Source organism: Danio rerio, chromosome 10 (assembly GCF_052040795.2).
Source record: "Danio rerio strain M-AB ecotype USA chromosome 10, GRCz13ab, whole genome shotgun sequence".
In the NCBI taxonomy this organism is placed as follows: Eukaryota; Metazoa; Chordata; class Actinopteri; order Cypriniformes; family Danionidae; genus Danio; species Danio rerio.
The window spans coordinates 25,294,187-25,311,276 of NC_141030.1; the positions used below are offsets into that span (position 1 = coordinate 25,294,187).

Sequence of the window (17,090 nt, forward strand, 5' to 3'; positions counted from 1 at the left end):
CTACATCTGACAATTTGCGTTTTATTTGGGCTAGGGATCTTAACATAGACATAAAAGAAGATATTTGGTCAACAATTTTACAAAAGGTCCATACATCATCTGTATGTGCTCGCCATGGGATTCTACAGTGCAAAGTAGTTCACAGAGTTCACTGGTCTAAGTGTAAACTGGCTCGCATGTTCCCTGCTATTGATCCAACCTGTGACAAATGTCATGCTGAACCTGCAAATCTAGTTCACATGTTTTGGACCTGTCCAGCTTTGTTTCCTTTTTGGGAGTCTGTTTTCGATTCATTTTCAGCAAATTACATCTATTAATATTGATCCTTCTCCGTTAATTGGCCTGTTTGGAGTTCTTCCCCCTGACTGTGAGTTACCATTTTATTTTTCTGAATTAAGAGCTTTTCTGTCATTATTAGCTAGGCGGTGCATTTTGTTGCAGTGGAAGTCTCCTCAACCCCCATCCCATACTCAGTGGATTAAAGATGCCTTATTTTTTGTTAAATTAGAAAAAATTAAACATAGTCTTTGAGGTTCAGTGGTCAAATTTTCTAATATTTGGTTGCCTTTTTTGGAACATGTCAAATCTCTGAGACTTGAGGCAATTACTGTGGAGTGAATGGTTGCCATTCTTGCATTTTTGTTTTGATCTGTGCTTCCAGTTGAGTATTAGTGCTGCTGATATAGCACAAACATACAACTTTTTCTTGACATAAAACCACAAGTTAAGAATGTGCCACCCCCCAGCCTATTTAGTTTAATACATTTTCCCTTTTCTCTCGCTTTTTTTTATTTCTTTTCTATTTTTTTCTATTTGTTTATTTTGTTTTATTTTATTATTACTGTTTATTTTACTTAATACACCATGCTGTCAACCTCAACGTCTCATACAGACCTGTTTATATGCTCAATTTGAAAATTGATTTATGCACATCATATAGTGTTTATGCATGTCATATACTGTGTGTCGCACAATATGAGGGTTATAGCGTGGTTTATTTATTTATTTATTTTTTCATCAGTGTTGTACTGTTATATATATATATTTTTTTTTTCTGTTTGTACTGTTATTGTCTTTTTTTACTTTGTTTGTTAACTGTCAAAAAATCTAATAAATAAATCTTTAAAAAAAAAAAAAAACGTATAGTTCACCCAAAAATGAATATGATCTCATCATTTACTCTCCCTCATGCGGTTTTAAACCTTTATGTTAAAAACAAAAGAAGATATTTTGAAGAATGCTGTTGGCCGGGACCCATTGACCTCTAATGAAGGAAATAATTTTCATTTTTGGGTGAACTGTCCCTTTAAGCTCTCACTGATGCTAGGAGTGGCTTCTCTGCAGTGAGCGCACAGTCAGAAATCTGAAGCATCAAATCTGTGTCACAGCTGAAGCATTAATCCTGTATCTAAGGGTATCCGCACAGTGCCTATAAATATTGCATTGACATTAAGGAGGGGGGAAACACTTTCTGTGCTATTTACAGTATGCCAAAATGTTTGTTTCCAGTTGACTGTAACTCACAAATTCACAATACATTATTATATATTTTGCTATAATTTAATTATGACTTTTATCCTTTGTGACTTGCACATGGTGTAAAATCACAAAAATGCATGATAGAGTGTTTGTTTTGTGTTTAATGTTTGCCATAGTGACCTTCTTCCCTACAGTGGTGTCTTTAATATTAACAACAACTATTTAGCACATGAAGTGATCAATGCAAAGGTACTGTAGGGGATTTAATGTTACACTACAGCAATAAGATCTGTGCTGGTGTTTGTGTGAATGCTGACTCTCAGCCAGGGGGAAGGAGGGGCCTTTTCTCTCTGCAGTGGGATTCTTTGTCCAGCTTTTGCTCCCTTAAAATCTGCTTATGTCTGTATATGCCTAGAAGAGTTGAATGCAAACACTTTTGCTGTTACAAATCCTTAGAATATATGACAGATTCCCTTGTAATCTTTTTGTTGTGACTTTAAATAAGCAAATACAGAATATATGCAAACACAACATATATAAACGTTCATTTGCAGTGATTTAAAAAGTTAAATCTTGCATGTTTCTTTTTTGATTAGACAGCTTAAACTCAACCCACTCCACCTACAGATTTGCATGTCCATACTGTACTGTCTTCTGTAACACACATAATACTCCCTTGACAACATGCATTACCATGGCAACAGACTAAGTTGGACTGTTCCATTTCTTTGTCAGAGAGGTGGGGTAGGGCTTGTCCATGTGCTTGTGGGGGGTAGGGATGTTTTGATGATCTTGACCCCCCTCCCCCCTCTATCTATTCCATGCTCCCTCTTGTGTTTAAAAGTAGTGTTTACCATTATCAGTCTTGTGATTTTCAATACACTTTTATACTGTCATTCTATCATATTAAATATATATTTTTAAAAAAATGAAATGTCTTTTAGTAAAATCAATCAGACCTTTAAAAAATAAAACAAATATTAACATTTTAAGCAACCTCATACTAATTACATGCAGTATTTTTCTACTTTACGCTGTTTAAATTGCTTTACATAAAATACAAATAAATAACATTTTATTACAGTACTAACAGTGACTTTATCCCCCCCCCCACCCCTCTCTCTCTCTCTCTCCTTTTGACGATCCCTCCTTTTTACCTGGGTTTCACCAACTAAGGTAAGAGAAAATTTCCCTTTTTGTAGTTTAGCAATGCCAGAGATTCAATTGTCTCTAAAGTGTAGTGCAAATATTAACCACAAACAATTTCTTATAATTAAATATTTTCAATAAGAAATTGGAGGTGGCTAATGTTTTTTTTTTCCATAAATGGGGTACAATGGGGCTCAATGCACTTTTGACTCCTCTTTGTCTCAAAACTCTGACAATCACCAACACCAATTGTTCACTATATGCACCAAAACAAATCTCCTGATGAGATATATACAGAATTGTTTCTGTACTTTTATAAGCATTTATAGCTCTGTTCAATGTGATTACCTGCAATCTGTTCTAATCAAATCAAATACTTCCTACTTATAGCAAATTGTCACAGTTTGTACAATACATTACATAAATAACTATTGCTATTGCTCCAATTCCATAATCGCCCGTCTTAGGGCCTTTTATCCATGCTCTTCAAAAATCTAGTTTATAGAAACTTTAATTGTTAGATTTCTACTAGGGGGGAAAATTATTAATGTTAGCCCTGTTGTACCCAAATCTATGTGAATAAATAATGCGTGCGGGCACACACACACACACACACACACACACACACACACACACACACACACAAAAACACAAACTGGAGGAACAATTATTCTGTAACTTAATTTACTGCTGTTACCAGAGGAGTTTTTTTTCTATTTCAAATGTCCAGGTAAGTGCACAATTTATTCACGACATTTCTTTTAATCTATCGTGCGGAAAACAAAACCGGGTTTTTTTCCTACGCCCACAAAGATTTTCTTTTTCCGAAGACTACTGTGGAACGTAAGTATTTCAGCGAAAATAAAACAGAATTTGAAAGCATGAGAAGTGCATTCCTTCCTTCTGAACACAAGAGTGCTGCTGCGGGAACAGGCCGCCTGTGTGGCGCTGTCCACCCGCATGGTGCTGAAACACTCCTCACTCTGCTGCTTATTGTCTCCCCCCGCTCGTGGTTGAGTCCTTTGTTGCAAGAGGATCATGCGGTCTTGTACGGATAAAAAACATGTTTACTACTAATATAAAAATGTATGCAATTCCATTTAATTATTATGAATAAAAATTACAGTCTAAAAATGTCAGAGCTCATGGCTGTAAAAATGCAAAATGATTAAGCGCCTTCAACAACAACCTCCACATAAACAGAGAGAGAGAGAGAGAGAGGGAAAGGGAGAGGAAGGAAGGGAGGGAGGGAGAAATACATGCACTGCTTCCACATATACTTCTGCGCTTCTTGCTGTCGCCACTTGACGGCACACGTTTAATGTTATTGCAACAGTTCTGTTAAATTACAGTCAAGATATTTGATGGCAAGTGAAAATAGTAACACACATACACACATTTATACTTCTATATATTTCTAAACAATAAAATATACTATATATATATATATTTTTTTTATTATTATTATTATTATTATTATTATTATTATTATTATTATTATTATTATTATTATTATTGATGTTTACGAATATTTAGTACTATATGTTTGTGTTTTTTCACTGTGACTCCACTGAATCAGTGGCTCCACAGAATGCTCCATTTTGCCTCTGCCTTACTGCCTTACTCCTGCTCCTTTAGGATATTTAAAAAAACTAGATTGGTTGAGGGAAATGCACAGTCAGCCAATGAGGTACAGGCTTGGACAAAGAGATCTACTCCCTCCCACGGCTGTGGCATCTTACGCAGCTTTGTGCTCAGAGAACGCATGAACGACTCGTTTTTATCAAAAGGACCTCTTACACTAAACAGAAATATGTCATCGATACACTGCTTGGGATTTTGCAATGGGTCTGATTATTTTAAAACGCTGAGAATATTTGGATAAAAAGTCGAAAGCTTAGAGTCAGAGACGATGGAATCTCTGATCTTTTTGAGGAGGATTTGGTGGTGCTGTGTCTTTATTATTCCTTGGAGTACAACAGAGGCTCAGATTCGATACACAATTCCAGAGGAGCTAAGAGAAGGATCTGTGGTCGGAAATATTGCTAAAGACCTCGGTTTGGATGTCTCTAAGATTTTAGATCGTAAACTACAAATAGCGTCTGAGACTGGTAAGCAGTATTTCGCTGTGGATGTGGAAAAGGGTGATCTTACTGTGAATGAGAGAATTGATAGAGAAGATGTATGTGGATACAACGTCCCTTGTGTTTTGCCTCTTCAAGCCGTTTTAGAAAATCCTCTGCAGATGCATAGAGTTGAGATTGAAATACAAGATATTAATGACAACGCGCCCAATTTTAAATCTACTGAGCGTGTACTGAATATTCCTGAATCGTTTAATTCCGGAGCAAAATTCCTCTTAGAGAGCGCTATTGACGCAGATGTACAGTCTAATTCAATAAAAACATACAGTCTGAGTATTAATGATCATTTTGTTTTAAATGTAAAAACACAAGATGGAGTAAAAATTCCAGAATTAGTACTCAAGCAACCTCTTGACCGAGAAAAACGGGCAGTTCATAAGCTAATATTAACGGCAGCTGACGGAGGGAATCCAGTGCGCACGGGCACATGCGAGATCACTGTCGTCGTTCTAGATATAAATGACAATGCTCCTGAATTTGAAAAGCCTTTCTATGAGACTGTTGTTGATGAAAATGAAGCAAATCATAAAGAAATAGTAACAGTCAAGGCTACAGATTTAGATCAAGGGTTAAATGGAGAGATCGAGTATTTCTTTGCAGACCGAACACTAGATGCAGAATTGTTTAATATTAACCAGCAAACCGGTGCCATAACAGTTAAAAAACAACTAGACCATGAAAAAGCAAGCTTACATAAATTTGGTATAGTTGCAAAAGACAAAGGCAATCCTCAAATGGAGGGTCACTGCAGTGTAAAGATAAAGGTTAATGATGTAAATGACAACGCGCCTGATATAATAATTACTTCTCTCTCAAGTCCGATTCCTGAAAATTCAACAAATGGGACGGTCGTTTCATTAATTAGTACAAAAGATGCAGATTTAGGAGAGAATGGGAAAGTTAAACTTACGTTAGCCCCTGGACCACCGTTTAGATTGAGTCCTACAGTATCTAATCATTACGCGTTGGTTACCAACGGTCCTCTAGACAGAGAAAACTATCCTGAATATAACATTGAACTGAACGCAGTTGATAGAGGTTCGCCACCGCTGTTTAGTAAGAAAACAGTGACAATCGGCATTTCAGATGTAAACGATAACCCTCCAATTTTCACAGAAAAATCTTACACGGTTTATGTCAAAGAAAACAGCGCTCAAGGTTCAATATTGTGCTCAGTCTCCGCACTTGACCCTGACTTAGGCGAAAATGCAAAACTCTCCTACTCCGTTTTGGACTCTAATCTTAAAGACGTGTCTGTGTCTTCTTACATCTATATAAATTCTGAAAATGGAAGCATATTTAACTTGCAGACATTTGATTACGAAAAAATTAAAGTTTTAAACATCATAGTCCAGGCTAACGATCATGGCTCTCCATCTCTGAGGAGCAACGCAACTGTCAATGTGTTTATTCTGGATCAGAACGATAATGCACCTGCTGTTATTTACCCGTCCACATCTATGGGCTCGGTCTCTCACCAGAGGATGCCCCGTTCTGCTAAAGCAGGACATCTCGTTACTAAGGTAACAGCAGTGGACGCGGACTCGGGTCATAACGCCTGGCTGTTCTACAGGCTCGCGGAGGCCACGGACGCGTCTCTATTCAGTGTGAATTTACATACGGGAGAGGTGAGGACTAAACGCGCTGTTTCAGAGCACGATGACTCCTCTCAGAGACTGGTCATAGAGATAAAGGATAATGGAGAACCAGTGCAGTCCACCACAGTCACAGTGGATATACTGATAGAGGACGGGTTTCATGAGCCCATCTCAGACTATCGTTTAAAAACTACAGAAGACAACAAGAAAACTGGTAAAATAACGCTGTATTTGATCATCTCATTGGGAACAGTGTCAGTTTTGTGTTTATTGACCTGTTTCGCGTTGGTTGTGAAATGCGTTAAAAGCAGCATCGGAAGTTCAAGCTGCTGCATCAGACGAACTGATTCTGGATACAAAAACCCCAACAGAAACCTGCAGATCCAGCTCAACACTGACGGACCCATTAAGTATGTGGAGGTTCTGGGAGGAGATATGATGTCTCAGAGTCAGTCCTTTGGCTCTTATCTCTCTCCAATGTCAGAATTCAGTGATCTCACCCTCATTAAGCCCAGCAGCACCACAAACTTTACAGACACGCTAAACACGCTTGATGCGTCATTACCAGACAGCGCGTGGACATTCGAAAGCCAACAGGTGAGACAAAAGTTAAATTTGCTATATTCAGAGCTTTTGTTTGCATCTAAGTACAAATGTGTCCACACCACATTGTATACATGTGAAATGTTATCAGTTTTGAACATTTTAATATCACATATAAAAGGATACATGCAAATACTGTGTTTGTTTTTTTTTATTTTTGAATATGAACTTTATAATTGTTGATGTCATTATTTAGTAAAAAAGGAAATTATGCAAATATAGGGTTTTAATAATTTTTCTATTATTTAATTATTTTATTTTTTATTATTTAAAGATATATTAGTTTTGGGCCCCCCAATGCATATTTTAATTGTTTGTAAGAGTAATTTAAAGAATACTGATTTAATTTATTTTGTTTATTTAATTAAATTTTTATATAATTTTTCTTTTTTTTTTTTTTTAGCTTTGGAGGTGAGATATAAACTAAGTTAACTTCTTCATATATTCGATATATGCTTTGCTCTGCCTCTTTAAGACTGATGCATGTTGTGAGTGGAGAGCATCCAATAGTGTGACCGCACTGCACAAAGGGATCTACTCCCTCCCCCTAACATAACGCTGACAACCATTGCGCACAGACCAGGGACAAAATGAACAGCACTGGAAGCGGAATGTTGAACGGAATATAATCTGAACTGCTAAACGTTTTAAAATGTTGCATTACTTTTTTTTTTTGAATGCTTAAGGTAATAATATGCATGTCAAAGTATTGGAACCAGCGCCTATTCGTTGTGTTTGGAAATGAGGACCCAAATACAAAGGAAAATTTTGTGCTGGCGGGCGCTGTGGCTGTTGTGTTTCTCCGTTTTGTGGAAGCATGTAGACGCGCAGCTTCGTTATACAATACCGGAGGAGCTTAAGGAGGGATCTGTTGTTGGAAATGTAGCTAAAGATCTCGGTTTGGATGTATCTGGGATTTATAATCGTAAATTGCGGATAGCATCTGAGTCTGGTAAGCAATATTTCAGTCTGAATTTGAGGAATGGCGAGCTACTTGTCAACGAAATAATAGACAGAGAAACACTGTGCGAACAAAGCGCGAGCTGTGTGTTACCATTACAAGTCATAATTGAGGATCCACTGCAGTTTTATCGTGTAGAAGTTAACGTACAAGATATTAATGACAACTCTCCAATATTCTTGTCGGAAATAAATATAATAGACGTGCCAGAGTCAACCTTAGCTGGTACTAGGTTTCGTTTGAAGCCTGCTCAAGATCCTGACGTTGGAACGAACTCTTTACGCACTTATGCGCTTAATAAAAATGAACATTTCGTTTTGCACATTAAAAACGATAAGGATGGAACAAAAGTTCCAGAAATTGTTTTAGAGAAAGCCGTCGACAGAGAGAAACAGGCTGTACATCATTTAATTCTGACAGGTATTGATGGGGGTGATCCAGCGAGATCAGGAACCACTCAGATTACTGTGAAAATTCTAGATGCAAATGATAATGCTCCTGTATTTGAACACGATTTATATGAGGTTAAAGTGATGGAGAACACAATTCCAGGTACAATGATACATACTGTAAAGGCTATTGACTTGGATGATGGTGTAAACGGTGAGGTTGAGTATTCCTTTGCGGCAGATACACCTGAAACTATTCAAAGTGTATTTTCTATTAATCCTGTGACAGGAGAATTAGTCGTTTCTAAGCATCTTGATTATGAAACCAGCACCTCATATAAAATTGACATCCGCGCAAGAGACAAAGGATCACTTGCAATGGAAGGACATTGTAGAGTCCAGGTGAATGTTTTAGATGTGAATGATAATGCACCTGAGATTACCATCACGTCCTCACCCAAACCTGTGCGAGAAGATGCGCCTGCTGGGACAATGGTAGCGTTAATAAATGTTAAAGATTTGGATTCGGGCATAAATGGAAATGTAACACTTATCATGTCACCGGACACTCCTTTTAAATTAAAGCCAACATTTGCAAACCATTACGCACTGGTTACAGATTCACAATTAGATCGAGAAAAGTTTCCTAGATATGATATTGAGCTCAAAGCATCAGATTCTGGATCACCTCCACTGGTATCAAGCAAATTAATTACAGTTAATATTTTAGATGTCAATGATAATCCTCCTGTTTTCTCTGAACGTGTGTACTCGGTTTATATCAAAGAAAACAGCGCTCCTGGATCAATTTTACCATCAGTGACAGCATCAGATCTAGATACAGGAGAAAACGCTAAAATTGTCTATTCAGTTCTGGATACTAATACTCGAGACGTACCTGTCTCTTCATATGTATACATAAACGCAGAAAACGGTAGTATATTTAGCATGCACTCGTTTGATTATGAGAAAATAAAAATCTTTCAAATGATTGTGCTTGCCAAAGACCAAGGCTCTCCATCTCTGAGCAGCAACGCAACAGTTAATGTGTTTATTCTGGACCGGAACGATAATGCACCTGCTGTCATTTACCCGTCCACATCTATGGGCTCGGTCTCTCATCAGAGGATGCCCCGTTCTGCTAAAGCAGGACATCTCGTTACTAAGGTAACAGCAGTGGACGCGGACTCGGGTCATAACGCCTGGCTGTTCTACAGGCTCGCGGAGGCCACGGACGCGTCTCTGTTCAGTGTGAATTTACATACGGGAGAGGTGAGGACTAAACGCGCTGTTTCAGAGCACGATGACTCCTCTCAGAGACTGGTCATAGAAATAAAGGATAATGGAGAACCAGTGCAGTCCACCACAGTCACAGTGGATATACTGATAGAGGAAGGCGTTTATGAGCCCATCTCGGAATATACCATGAAAACTACAGAAAACAACAACAAAAAAAGTGGCAAAATCACTTTGTATTTGATCATCTCTTTGGGAACCGTTTCAGTTTTATCTGTGTTGACATTGTTCACGTTAATTGTGAAATGCGTTAAAAGCAGCATCGGAAGTTCAAGCTGCTGCATCAGACGAACTGATTCTGGATACAAAAACCCCAACAGAAACCTGCAGATCCAGCTCAACACTGACGGGCCCATTAAGTATGTGGAGGTTCTGGGAGGAGATATGATGTCTCAGAGTCAATCCTTTGGCTCTTATCTTTCTCCATTGTCCGAATTCAGTGATCTCACCCTCATTAAGCCCAGCAGCACCACAAACTTTACAGACACGCTGAACACGCTTGATGCGTCATTACCAGACAGCGCGTGGACGTTCGAAAGCCAACAGGTGAGCAAACGAGTGAATGTTTAACATTACATTTCTAATGCATTACTGTTGTCATTGTGCGAAAAAAATAGCATTTTAACCACTTCACCACTTCAATTTTCATAGATAGCATTATATTTACTTATTTGAATGGCCCCATGCATGGATTTAAATATTTCAGTCTTCAAGAAGTGCATTACGTATCAAAATTATTCTTGTATTTATGTTTGCAATATATATATATATATATATATATATATATATATATATATATATATATATATATATATATATATATATATATATATATTTTTTTTTTTTTTTCCTCTTAAATATTATGTTCCTCTGCATTTGTTTTTCTAACGCGTAATTATTATCGTTGTTTTAACGCAAAATGACTTGTAAACGTGCAGCATGTTTTTGTCTGGGTCTTCTGCGTGACTTTGCTCTGCCTCTTTAAGACTGATGCTTGTTGTGAGTGGAGAGCGCTCATCCAATGAGACCGCACTGCACAAAGGGATCTACTCCCTCCCCTTGACATGATGCTAAAAACCATTGTGCACAGAGCTGAGGCAAAATGCACTGCATTCTCAGCTTTTAAAAATGAACCTAACGTGGAGGTTTTTACATTTTAAAATGTGCATTATATTTGTGGAGGCTTAGGCGCATACGATGCATATCAGAACACTGGGATCAAGGATAACTTATTGTCTTTGGATATGAGGATCCAAATACAAAAGAGAATTTTGTGCTGGCGGGCGCTGTGGCTGTTGTGTTTCGCCGTTTTGTGGAGTGATACAGACGCGCAGCTTCGTTATACAATACCGGAGGAGCTGAAGGAGGGATCTTTTGTTGGAAATGTAGCTAAAGATCTCGGTTTGGATGTATCTGAGATTTCTAATCGTAAATTACGGATAGCATCTGAGTCTGGTAAGCAATATTTCAGTCTGAATTTGAGGAATGGCGAGCTACTTGTGAATAAAGTAATAGATAGAGAAACATTGTGCGGACAAAGCGCGAGCTGTGTGTTACCATTACAAATCATCATCGAGGATCCACTGCAGTTTTATCGTGTAGAAGTGGACATACAAGATATTAATGACAACTCTCCAATATTCTTGTCAGAAATAAATATAATTGAGGTGCCAGAGTCAACCTTAGCAGGAGCACGATTTCGTTTAGAACCTGCTCAAGATCCTGACGTTGGAACGAACTCTTTACGCACTTACGCGCTTAATAAAAATGAACATTTCGTTTTGCATATAAAAAGCGAAAAGGATGGAACAAAAGTCCCAGAAGTAGTTTTACAAAAAGCCGTCGACAGAGAAAAACAGTCTGTACATCATCTTATTTTGACAGGTATTGATGGGGGTGATCCAGCTAGGTCAGGTACTACTCAGATTACTGTGAAAATTCTAGATGCAAATGATAATGCTCCTGTATTTGAACACGATTTATATGAGGTTAAAGTGATGGAGAACACAGTTCCAGGTACAATGATACATACTGTAAAAGCTATTGACTTGGATGATGGTGTAAACGGTGAGCTCGAGTATTCCTTTGCTGCACATACAGCTGAAACGATTCAAAATTTGTTTGCTATTAATCCCGTGACAGGAGAATTAGTCGTTTCTAAGCATCTTGATTATGAAACCAGCACCTCATATAAAATTGACATCCGCGCAAGAGACAAAGGATCACTTACAATGGAAGGACATTGTAGAGTCCAGGTGAATGTTTTAGATGTGAATGATAATGCACCCGAGATTACCATCACATCCTTACCCAAACCTGTGCGAGAAGATGAGCCCGCAGGGACAATGGTAGCTTTGATAAATGTTATAGACTTGGATTCCGGCTTAAATGCAAATGTAACACTTAGCATGTCATCAGACACTCCTTTTAAATTAAAGCCAACATTTGCAAACGACTATGCACTGGTTACAGATTCACAATTAGATCGAGAGAAGTTTCCTAAATATGATATTGAGCTCAAAGCATCAGATTCTGGATCACCTCCACTGGTATCAAGCAAATTAATTACAGTTAATATACTAGATGTCAATGATAATCCTCCTGTTTTCTCTGAACGTGTGTACTCGGTTTATATCAAAGAAAACAGCGCTCCCGGATCAATATTAGCATCAGTGACAGCATCAGATCTAGATACAGGAGAAAACGCTAAAATTGTCTATTCAGTTCTGGATACTAATACTCGAGACGTACATGTCTCTTCATATGTATACATAAACGCAGAAAATGGTAGTATATTTAGCATGCACTCGTTTGATTATGAGAAAATAAAAATCTTTCAAATGATTGTGCTTGCCAAAGACCAAGGCTCTCCATCTCTGAGGAGCAACGCTACTGTTCATGTGTTTATTCTGGACCAGAACGATAATGCACCTGCTGTCATTTACCCGTCCACATCTATGGGCTCGGTCTCTCATCAGAGGATGCCCCGTTCTGCTAAAGCAGGACATCTCGTTACTAAGGTAACGGCAGTGGACGCGGACTCGGGTCATAACGCCTGGCTGTTCTACAGGCTCGCGGAGGCCACGGACGCGTCTCTGTTCAGTGTGAATTTACATACGGGAGAGGTGAGGACTAAACGCGCTGTTTCAGAGCACGATGACTCCTCTCAGAGACTGGTCATAGAGATCAAGGATAATGGAGAACCAGTGCAGTCCACCACAGTTACAGTGGATATACTGATAGAGGAAGGCGTTTTTGAGCCCATCTCGGAATATACCATGAAAACAACAGAAAACAACAACAAAAAAAGTGGCAAAATCACTTTGTATTTGATCATCTCTTTGGGAACCGTTTCAGTTTTATCTGTGTTGACATTTTTCGCGTTGATTGTGAAATGCGTTAAAAGCAGCATCGGAAGTTCAAGCTGCTGCATCAGACGAACTGATTCTGGATACAAAAACCCAAACAGAAACCTGCAGATCCAGCTCAACACTGACGGGCCCATTAAGTATGTGGAGGTTCTGGGAGGAGATATGATGTCTCAGAGTCAGTCCTTTGGCTCTTATCTCTCTCCAATGTCAGAATTCAGTGATCTCACCCTCATTAAGCCCAGCAGCACCACAAACTTTACAGACACGCTAAACACGCTTGATGCGTCATTACCAGACAGCGCGTGGACATTCGAGAGCCAGCAGGTGAGCGCGTGAAATTTTGCATTATATTTTAAATATTGTATATGCCATTACTGGTGCCATTCTTATAACATTAACGACTTTTTTCAGCATAGTATTTAGAAAGGTATTTTAACCATGAAAGTTTTAGTTAAGGTAATATTTAAAAAACGTATCCATGTCTTACATGTTTAAACGTCCACGTGCAGTTCTGAAGCATCTTAATAAAATACTATTTGTAAGAACAGTATCTTTTACAGTATATTGTCATTTAGATAATAACATCTTTTGCAGTATTTTATATATCTAACATGTATATGTATTTGATTGTAAAACTAGTAATTGTGGAGAAAATTGTCGTTTCACGGGAGATATATAAGCTCACTGTGTATTGTCTGTATGGAGCGTGACTTTGCTCTGCCTCTTTAAGACTGATGCATGTTGTGAGTGGAGAGCGCTCATCCAATAGTGTGACCGCACTGCACAAAGGGATCTACTCCCTCCCCCTAACATAACGCTGAAAACCATTACGCACAGACCAGGGACAAAATGAACAGCACTGGCTGCAGTGTACTCATTGACGGAATATAATTTGTAGCTCTTTAAATGAAACAGCACAGTATTTTGTGAAAACGTAATGCATACGATGCATGTCAGGATACTGCAATTGACGATCATTTATGGTGGTTGGAAATGAGGACCCAAATACAAAGGAGAATTTTGTGCTGGCGTGCGCTGTGGCTGTTGTGTTTCGCCGTTTTGTGGAGTGATGGAGACGCGCAGCTTCGTTATACAATACCGGAGGAGCTGAAGGAGGGATCTGTTGTTGGAAATGTAGCTAAAGATCTAGATTTGGATGTATCTGAGATTTCTAATCGTAAATTACGGATAGCATCTGAGTCTGGTAAGCAATATTTCAGTCTGAATTTGAGGAATGGCGAGCTACTTGTGAATGAAATAATAGACAGAGAAACACTGTGCGGACAAAGCGCAAGATGTGTGTTACCATTACAAGTTATCATTGAGGATCCACTCCAGTTTTATCGTGTAGAAGTGGACATACAAGATATTAACGATAATTCTCCGAGTTTTCTTTCAGACACAAAATTTATTGATGTATCAGAGACCACGCTAACCGGAGCGAGATTTCGTTTGGAGCCTGCGCAAGACGCAGATGTAGGATCAAACTCCTTGCGCACGTATGCTTTAAACAAAAATGATTATTTTATCTTACAAGTTAAAAATGATAAAGACGGAACTAAAGTCCCAGAAATTGTTTTGCAAAAGGCACTTGATAGAGAAAAACAGTCTACCCTGCATCTAATTTTAACGGGCATTGATGGAGGTGATCCAGCAAGATCAGGCACCACTCAGATTACGGTTAGAGTGTTGGACGCAAATGACAATGCACCTGTATTTGAACAAGATTTGTATGAAATTAAAGTGATGGAGAACTCTGCCCCAGGCACGATCATTCAGATAGTAAAAGCAATTGACTTAGACGATGGCTTGAACAGTGAAATTGAATATTCGTTAGGATCTGACACACCAGAAACACTGAAGAATTTATTTTCTATCAACTCGAATACTGGCGAATTAACTATATCAAAGAGTCTTGACTATGAAATGAGCACCACATATAAAATTGACATACGCGCAAGAGACAAAGGAGCGCCTGTTATGGAAGGACATTGTAGAGTCCAAGTGAATGTTTTAGATTTGAATGATAATGCACCTGAGATCATCATCACATCCTCACCCAAACCTGTGAGAGAAAATGCACCTGCTGGGACAATGGTAGCTTTAATAAATGTTAAAGATTTAGATTCGGGCATAAACGGGAACGTAACTCTTGTCATTTCATCTGACACTCCTTTTAAATTACAGCCAACGTTTGCAAACCATTACGCACTGGTTACAGATTCACAATTAGATCGAGAAAAGTTTCCTAAATATGATATTGAGCTCAAAGCATCAGATTCTGGATCACCTCCACTGGTATCAAACAAACTCATTACAGTTAATATACTAGATGTCAATGATAATCCTCCTGCTTTCTCTGAACGTGTGTACTCGGTTTATATTAAAGAAAACAGCGCTCCAGGATCAATATTAGCATCAGTGACAGCATCAGATCTAGATACAGGAGAAAACGCTAAAATTGTCTATTCAGTTCTGGATACTAATACTCGAGACGTACCTAGTTCTTCATATATATACATCAACGCAGAAAATGGCAGTATATTTAGCATGCACTCGTTTGATTATGAGAAAATAAAGGTCTTTCATGTTTTAGTGCTTGCTAAAGATCAAGGCTCTCCATCTCTGAGCAGCAACGCAACTGTTCACGTGTTTATTCTGGACCAGAACGATAATGCACCAGCTGTCATTTACCCGTCCACATCTATGGGCTCGGTGTCTCATCAGAGGATGCCCCGTTCTGCTAAAGCAGGACATCTCGTTACTAAGGTAACAGCAGTGGACGCGGACTCGGGTCATAACGCCTGGCTGTTCTACAGGCTCGCGGAGGCCACGGACGCGTCTCTGTTCAGTGTGAATTTACATACGGGAGAGGTGAGGACTAAACGCGCTGTTTCAGAGCACGATGACTCCTCTCAGAGACTGGTCATAGAAATAAAGGATAATGGAGAACCGATCCAATCCACCACAGTCACAGTGGATATACTAATAGAGGAAGGAATTCATGAATCAATCCCAGAATATAGTATGAAAACAGAGGAGAGCAATAGCAAGAAAAACGGCAAAATAACTTTATATTTGATCATCTCTTTGGGGACAGTGTCTCTTTTCTCTGTGTTGACATTGTTCACGTTGATTGTGAAATGCATTAGAAGCAGCATCGGAAGTTCAAGCTGCTGCATCAGACGAACTGATTCTGGATACAAAAACCCCAACAGAAACCTGCAGATCCAGCTCAACACTGACGGGCCCATTAAGTATGTGGAGGTTCTGGGAGGAGATATGATGTCTCAGAGTCAGTCCTTTGGCTCTTATCTCTCTCCAATGTCCGAATTTAGTGATCTCACTCTCATTAAGCCCAGCAGCACCACAAACTTTACAGACACGTTGAACACGCTTGATGCGTCATTACCAGACAGCGCGTGGACGTTCGAGAGCCAACAGGTGAGACAAAAATATAAATATAAGATGTAATCTTTTGTGCAGGTGTTTTGCCATTTGCAAGGATCAGTTATATGACACGAAATTTAAGGCTCTCCAGTGTTGTGAGTGTAAGCGTGAATATGTCGGTGCAATGGCATAGTGATAAAATTTGTCTGTTTTTAAAAAGAAGAGACGCAAAAAGCAAATTCATTTTCAGCACCACAATTCTGGACAGCGAACTCTGTCTTTGTGCCGGGGATATGGTGTAGAAATAGTTTTGTCTCATAAATTGTTAGCACTTGGAAAAAAAACAAGTTGAGTTGGACGTAAAACTTTGAAATTCACAACATTGTAAAAATGTTTGTTTAATTAGAAGCTAAGAAAATTATATATGATTCGTATTATTCTCAATATTAATCTAATGAAAAAGTTAAAGAACATCGTATAAAGATAAATGACAATAAATTCACAGGGGTATGCAGAAGTAAACGTTGTATATTATAAATTATATATGTAAACTATCTTGTTCATGTAGGTTTTGTAAAATTAGAAGTTTAAAGTTTAAAATAAAACGGCGAATTTCAACTCAAAGGACAGTGTACTGGCACATAAAAATGGGCCTGTGTGTCTTTAAGAGACAGAGTGTGAAGAGAGAGCTCTGCACCAATCATATAATA

General features: G+C 38.5%; 25 protein-coding genes, 1 non-coding gene and 1 pseudogene across 66 annotated transcripts in view; 26 read left to right on the top strand and 1 right to left on the bottom strand.

The window, feature by feature from the left end:
• Window positions 1–17,090, top strand: part of fbxw11b (F-box and WD repeat domain containing 11b) — a 649,789-nt gene that overhangs the window by 312,194 nt on the left and 320,505 nt on the right. The gene's annotated exons all lie outside the window — the stretch shown is intronic.
• The window catches only part of LOC141376356 (uncharacterized), a 273,156-nt gene that overhangs the window by 201,796 nt on the left and 54,270 nt on the right, over window positions 1–17,090 (bottom strand). For 2 of the 40 annotated variants that reach the window (XR_015501055.1, XR_015501057.1), the window contains one exon: window positions 3,301–3,673. The exons of 35 other annotated variants lie outside the window; for them this stretch is intronic. This is a non-coding gene — a transcript (uncharacterized LOC141376356). Of the gene's footprint in view, window positions 1–3,296; window positions 3,674–17,090 lie in introns of those variants that run through there. 3 more of the 40 variants (XR_015501079.1, XR_015501056.1, XR_015501072.1) reach the window with 2 other exon arrangements.
• Window positions 1–17,090, top strand: part of pcdh1g1 (protocadherin 1 gamma 1) — a 152,400-nt gene that overhangs the window by 101,730 nt on the left and 33,580 nt on the right. The gene's annotated exons all lie outside the window — the stretch shown is intronic.
• pcdh1g2 (protocadherin 1 gamma 2) overlaps window positions 1–17,090 on the top strand; it is a 146,558-nt gene that overhangs the window by 95,888 nt on the left and 33,580 nt on the right. The gene's annotated exons all lie outside the window — the stretch shown is intronic.
• pcdh1g3 (protocadherin 1 gamma 3) overlaps window positions 1–17,090 on the top strand; it is a 142,753-nt gene that overhangs the window by 92,083 nt on the left and 33,580 nt on the right. The window lies entirely within an intron of this gene.
• The window catches only part of pcdh1g4 (protocadherin 1 gamma 4), a 134,672-nt gene that overhangs the window by 84,002 nt on the left and 33,580 nt on the right, over window positions 1–17,090 (top strand). The gene's annotated exons all lie outside the window — the stretch shown is intronic.
• The window catches only part of pcdh1g5 (protocadherin 1 gamma 5), a 131,517-nt gene that overhangs the window by 80,847 nt on the left and 33,580 nt on the right, over window positions 1–17,090 (top strand). The gene's annotated exons all lie outside the window — the stretch shown is intronic.
• pcdh1g6 (protocadherin 1 gamma 6) overlaps window positions 1–17,090 on the top strand; it is a 128,334-nt gene that overhangs the window by 77,664 nt on the left and 33,580 nt on the right. The gene's annotated exons all lie outside the window — the stretch shown is intronic.
• Window positions 1–17,090, top strand: part of pcdh1g7 (protocadherin 1 gamma 7) — a 124,388-nt gene that overhangs the window by 73,718 nt on the left and 33,580 nt on the right. The gene's annotated exons all lie outside the window — the stretch shown is intronic.
• The window catches only part of pcdh1g8 (protocadherin 1 gamma 8), a 120,975-nt gene that overhangs the window by 70,305 nt on the left and 33,580 nt on the right, over window positions 1–17,090 (top strand). The window lies entirely within an intron of this gene.
• pcdh1g9 (protocadherin 1 gamma 9) overlaps window positions 1–17,090 on the top strand; it is a 117,345-nt gene that overhangs the window by 66,675 nt on the left and 33,580 nt on the right. The window lies entirely within an intron of this gene.
• Window positions 1–17,090, top strand: part of pcdh1g10 (protocadherin 1 gamma 10) — a 113,904-nt gene that overhangs the window by 63,234 nt on the left and 33,580 nt on the right. The window lies entirely within an intron of this gene.
• The window catches only part of pcdh1g11 (protocadherin 1 gamma 11), a 110,534-nt pseudogene that overhangs the window by 59,864 nt on the left and 33,580 nt on the right, over window positions 1–17,090 (top strand). The gene's annotated exons all lie outside the window — the stretch shown is intronic.
• The window catches only part of pcdh1g12 (protocadherin 1 gamma 12), a 100,526-nt gene that overhangs the window by 49,856 nt on the left and 33,580 nt on the right, over window positions 1–17,090 (top strand). The gene's annotated exons all lie outside the window — the stretch shown is intronic.
• The window catches only part of pcdh1g13 (protocadherin 1 gamma 13), a 96,976-nt gene that overhangs the window by 46,306 nt on the left and 33,580 nt on the right, over window positions 1–17,090 (top strand). The gene's annotated exons all lie outside the window — the stretch shown is intronic.
• pcdh1g14 (protocadherin 1 gamma 14) overlaps window positions 1–17,090 on the top strand; it is a 93,635-nt gene that overhangs the window by 42,965 nt on the left and 33,580 nt on the right. The window lies entirely within an intron of this gene.
• pcdh1g15 (protocadherin 1 gamma 15) overlaps window positions 1–17,090 on the top strand; it is an 89,933-nt gene that overhangs the window by 39,263 nt on the left and 33,580 nt on the right. The window lies entirely within an intron of this gene.
• Window positions 1–17,090, top strand: part of pcdh1g16 (protocadherin 1 gamma 16) — an 86,209-nt gene that overhangs the window by 35,539 nt on the left and 33,580 nt on the right. The gene's annotated exons all lie outside the window — the stretch shown is intronic.
• Window positions 1–17,090, top strand: part of pcdh1g17 (protocadherin 1 gamma 17) — an 82,501-nt gene that overhangs the window by 31,831 nt on the left and 33,580 nt on the right. The gene's annotated exons all lie outside the window — the stretch shown is intronic.
• pcdh1g18 (protocadherin 1 gamma 18) overlaps window positions 1–17,090 on the top strand; it is a 78,975-nt gene that overhangs the window by 28,305 nt on the left and 33,580 nt on the right. The gene's annotated exons all lie outside the window — the stretch shown is intronic.
• pcdh1g19 (protocadherin 1 gamma 19) overlaps window positions 1–17,090 on the top strand; it is a 70,346-nt gene that overhangs the window by 19,676 nt on the left and 33,580 nt on the right. The gene's annotated exons all lie outside the window — the stretch shown is intronic.
• Window positions 1–17,090, top strand: part of pcdh1g20 (protocadherin 1 gamma 20) — a 62,965-nt gene that overhangs the window by 12,295 nt on the left and 33,580 nt on the right. The window lies entirely within an intron of this gene.
• pcdh1g21 (protocadherin 1 gamma 21) overlaps window positions 1–17,090 on the top strand; it is a 52,863-nt gene that overhangs the window by 2,193 nt on the left and 33,580 nt on the right. Inside the window, 1 exon segment of the mRNA NM_001024120.2 lies at window positions 1–281. Within this exon segment, the coding sequence (NP_001019291.2) occupies window positions 1–281 (281 nt within the window).
• Window positions 4,541–17,090, top strand: part of pcdh1g22 (protocadherin 1 gamma 22) — a 46,130-nt gene continuing 33,580 nt past the window's right edge. The window contains exon 1 of the mRNA NM_212658.3: window positions 4,541–6,967. Within this exon, the coding sequence (NP_997823.3) occupies window positions 4,541–6,967 (2,427 nt within the window). The remainder of the gene's footprint in view (window positions 6,968–17,090) is intronic.
• pcdh1g23 (protocadherin 1 gamma 23) overlaps window positions 7,715–17,090 on the top strand; it is a 42,956-nt gene continuing 33,580 nt past the window's right edge. The window contains exon 1 of the mRNA NM_001245062.1: window positions 7,715–10,165. Within this exon, the coding sequence (NP_001231991.1) occupies window positions 7,715–10,165 (2,451 nt within the window). The remainder of the gene's footprint in view (window positions 10,166–17,090) is intronic.
• pcdh1g24 (protocadherin 1 gamma 24) overlaps window positions 10,864–17,090 on the top strand; it is a 39,807-nt gene continuing 33,580 nt past the window's right edge. The window contains exon 1 of the mRNA NM_001024122.2: window positions 10,864–13,314. Coding sequence (NP_001019293.2) covers window positions 10,864–13,314 — 2,451 coding nt within the window. The remainder of the gene's footprint in view (window positions 13,315–17,090) is intronic.
• Window positions 13,984–17,090, top strand: part of pcdh1g25 (protocadherin 1 gamma 25) — a 36,687-nt gene continuing 33,580 nt past the window's right edge. The window contains exon 1 of the mRNA NM_001024123.2: window positions 13,984–16,434. Within this exon, the coding sequence (NP_001019294.2) occupies window positions 13,984–16,434 (2,451 nt within the window). The remainder of the gene's footprint in view (window positions 16,435–17,090) is intronic.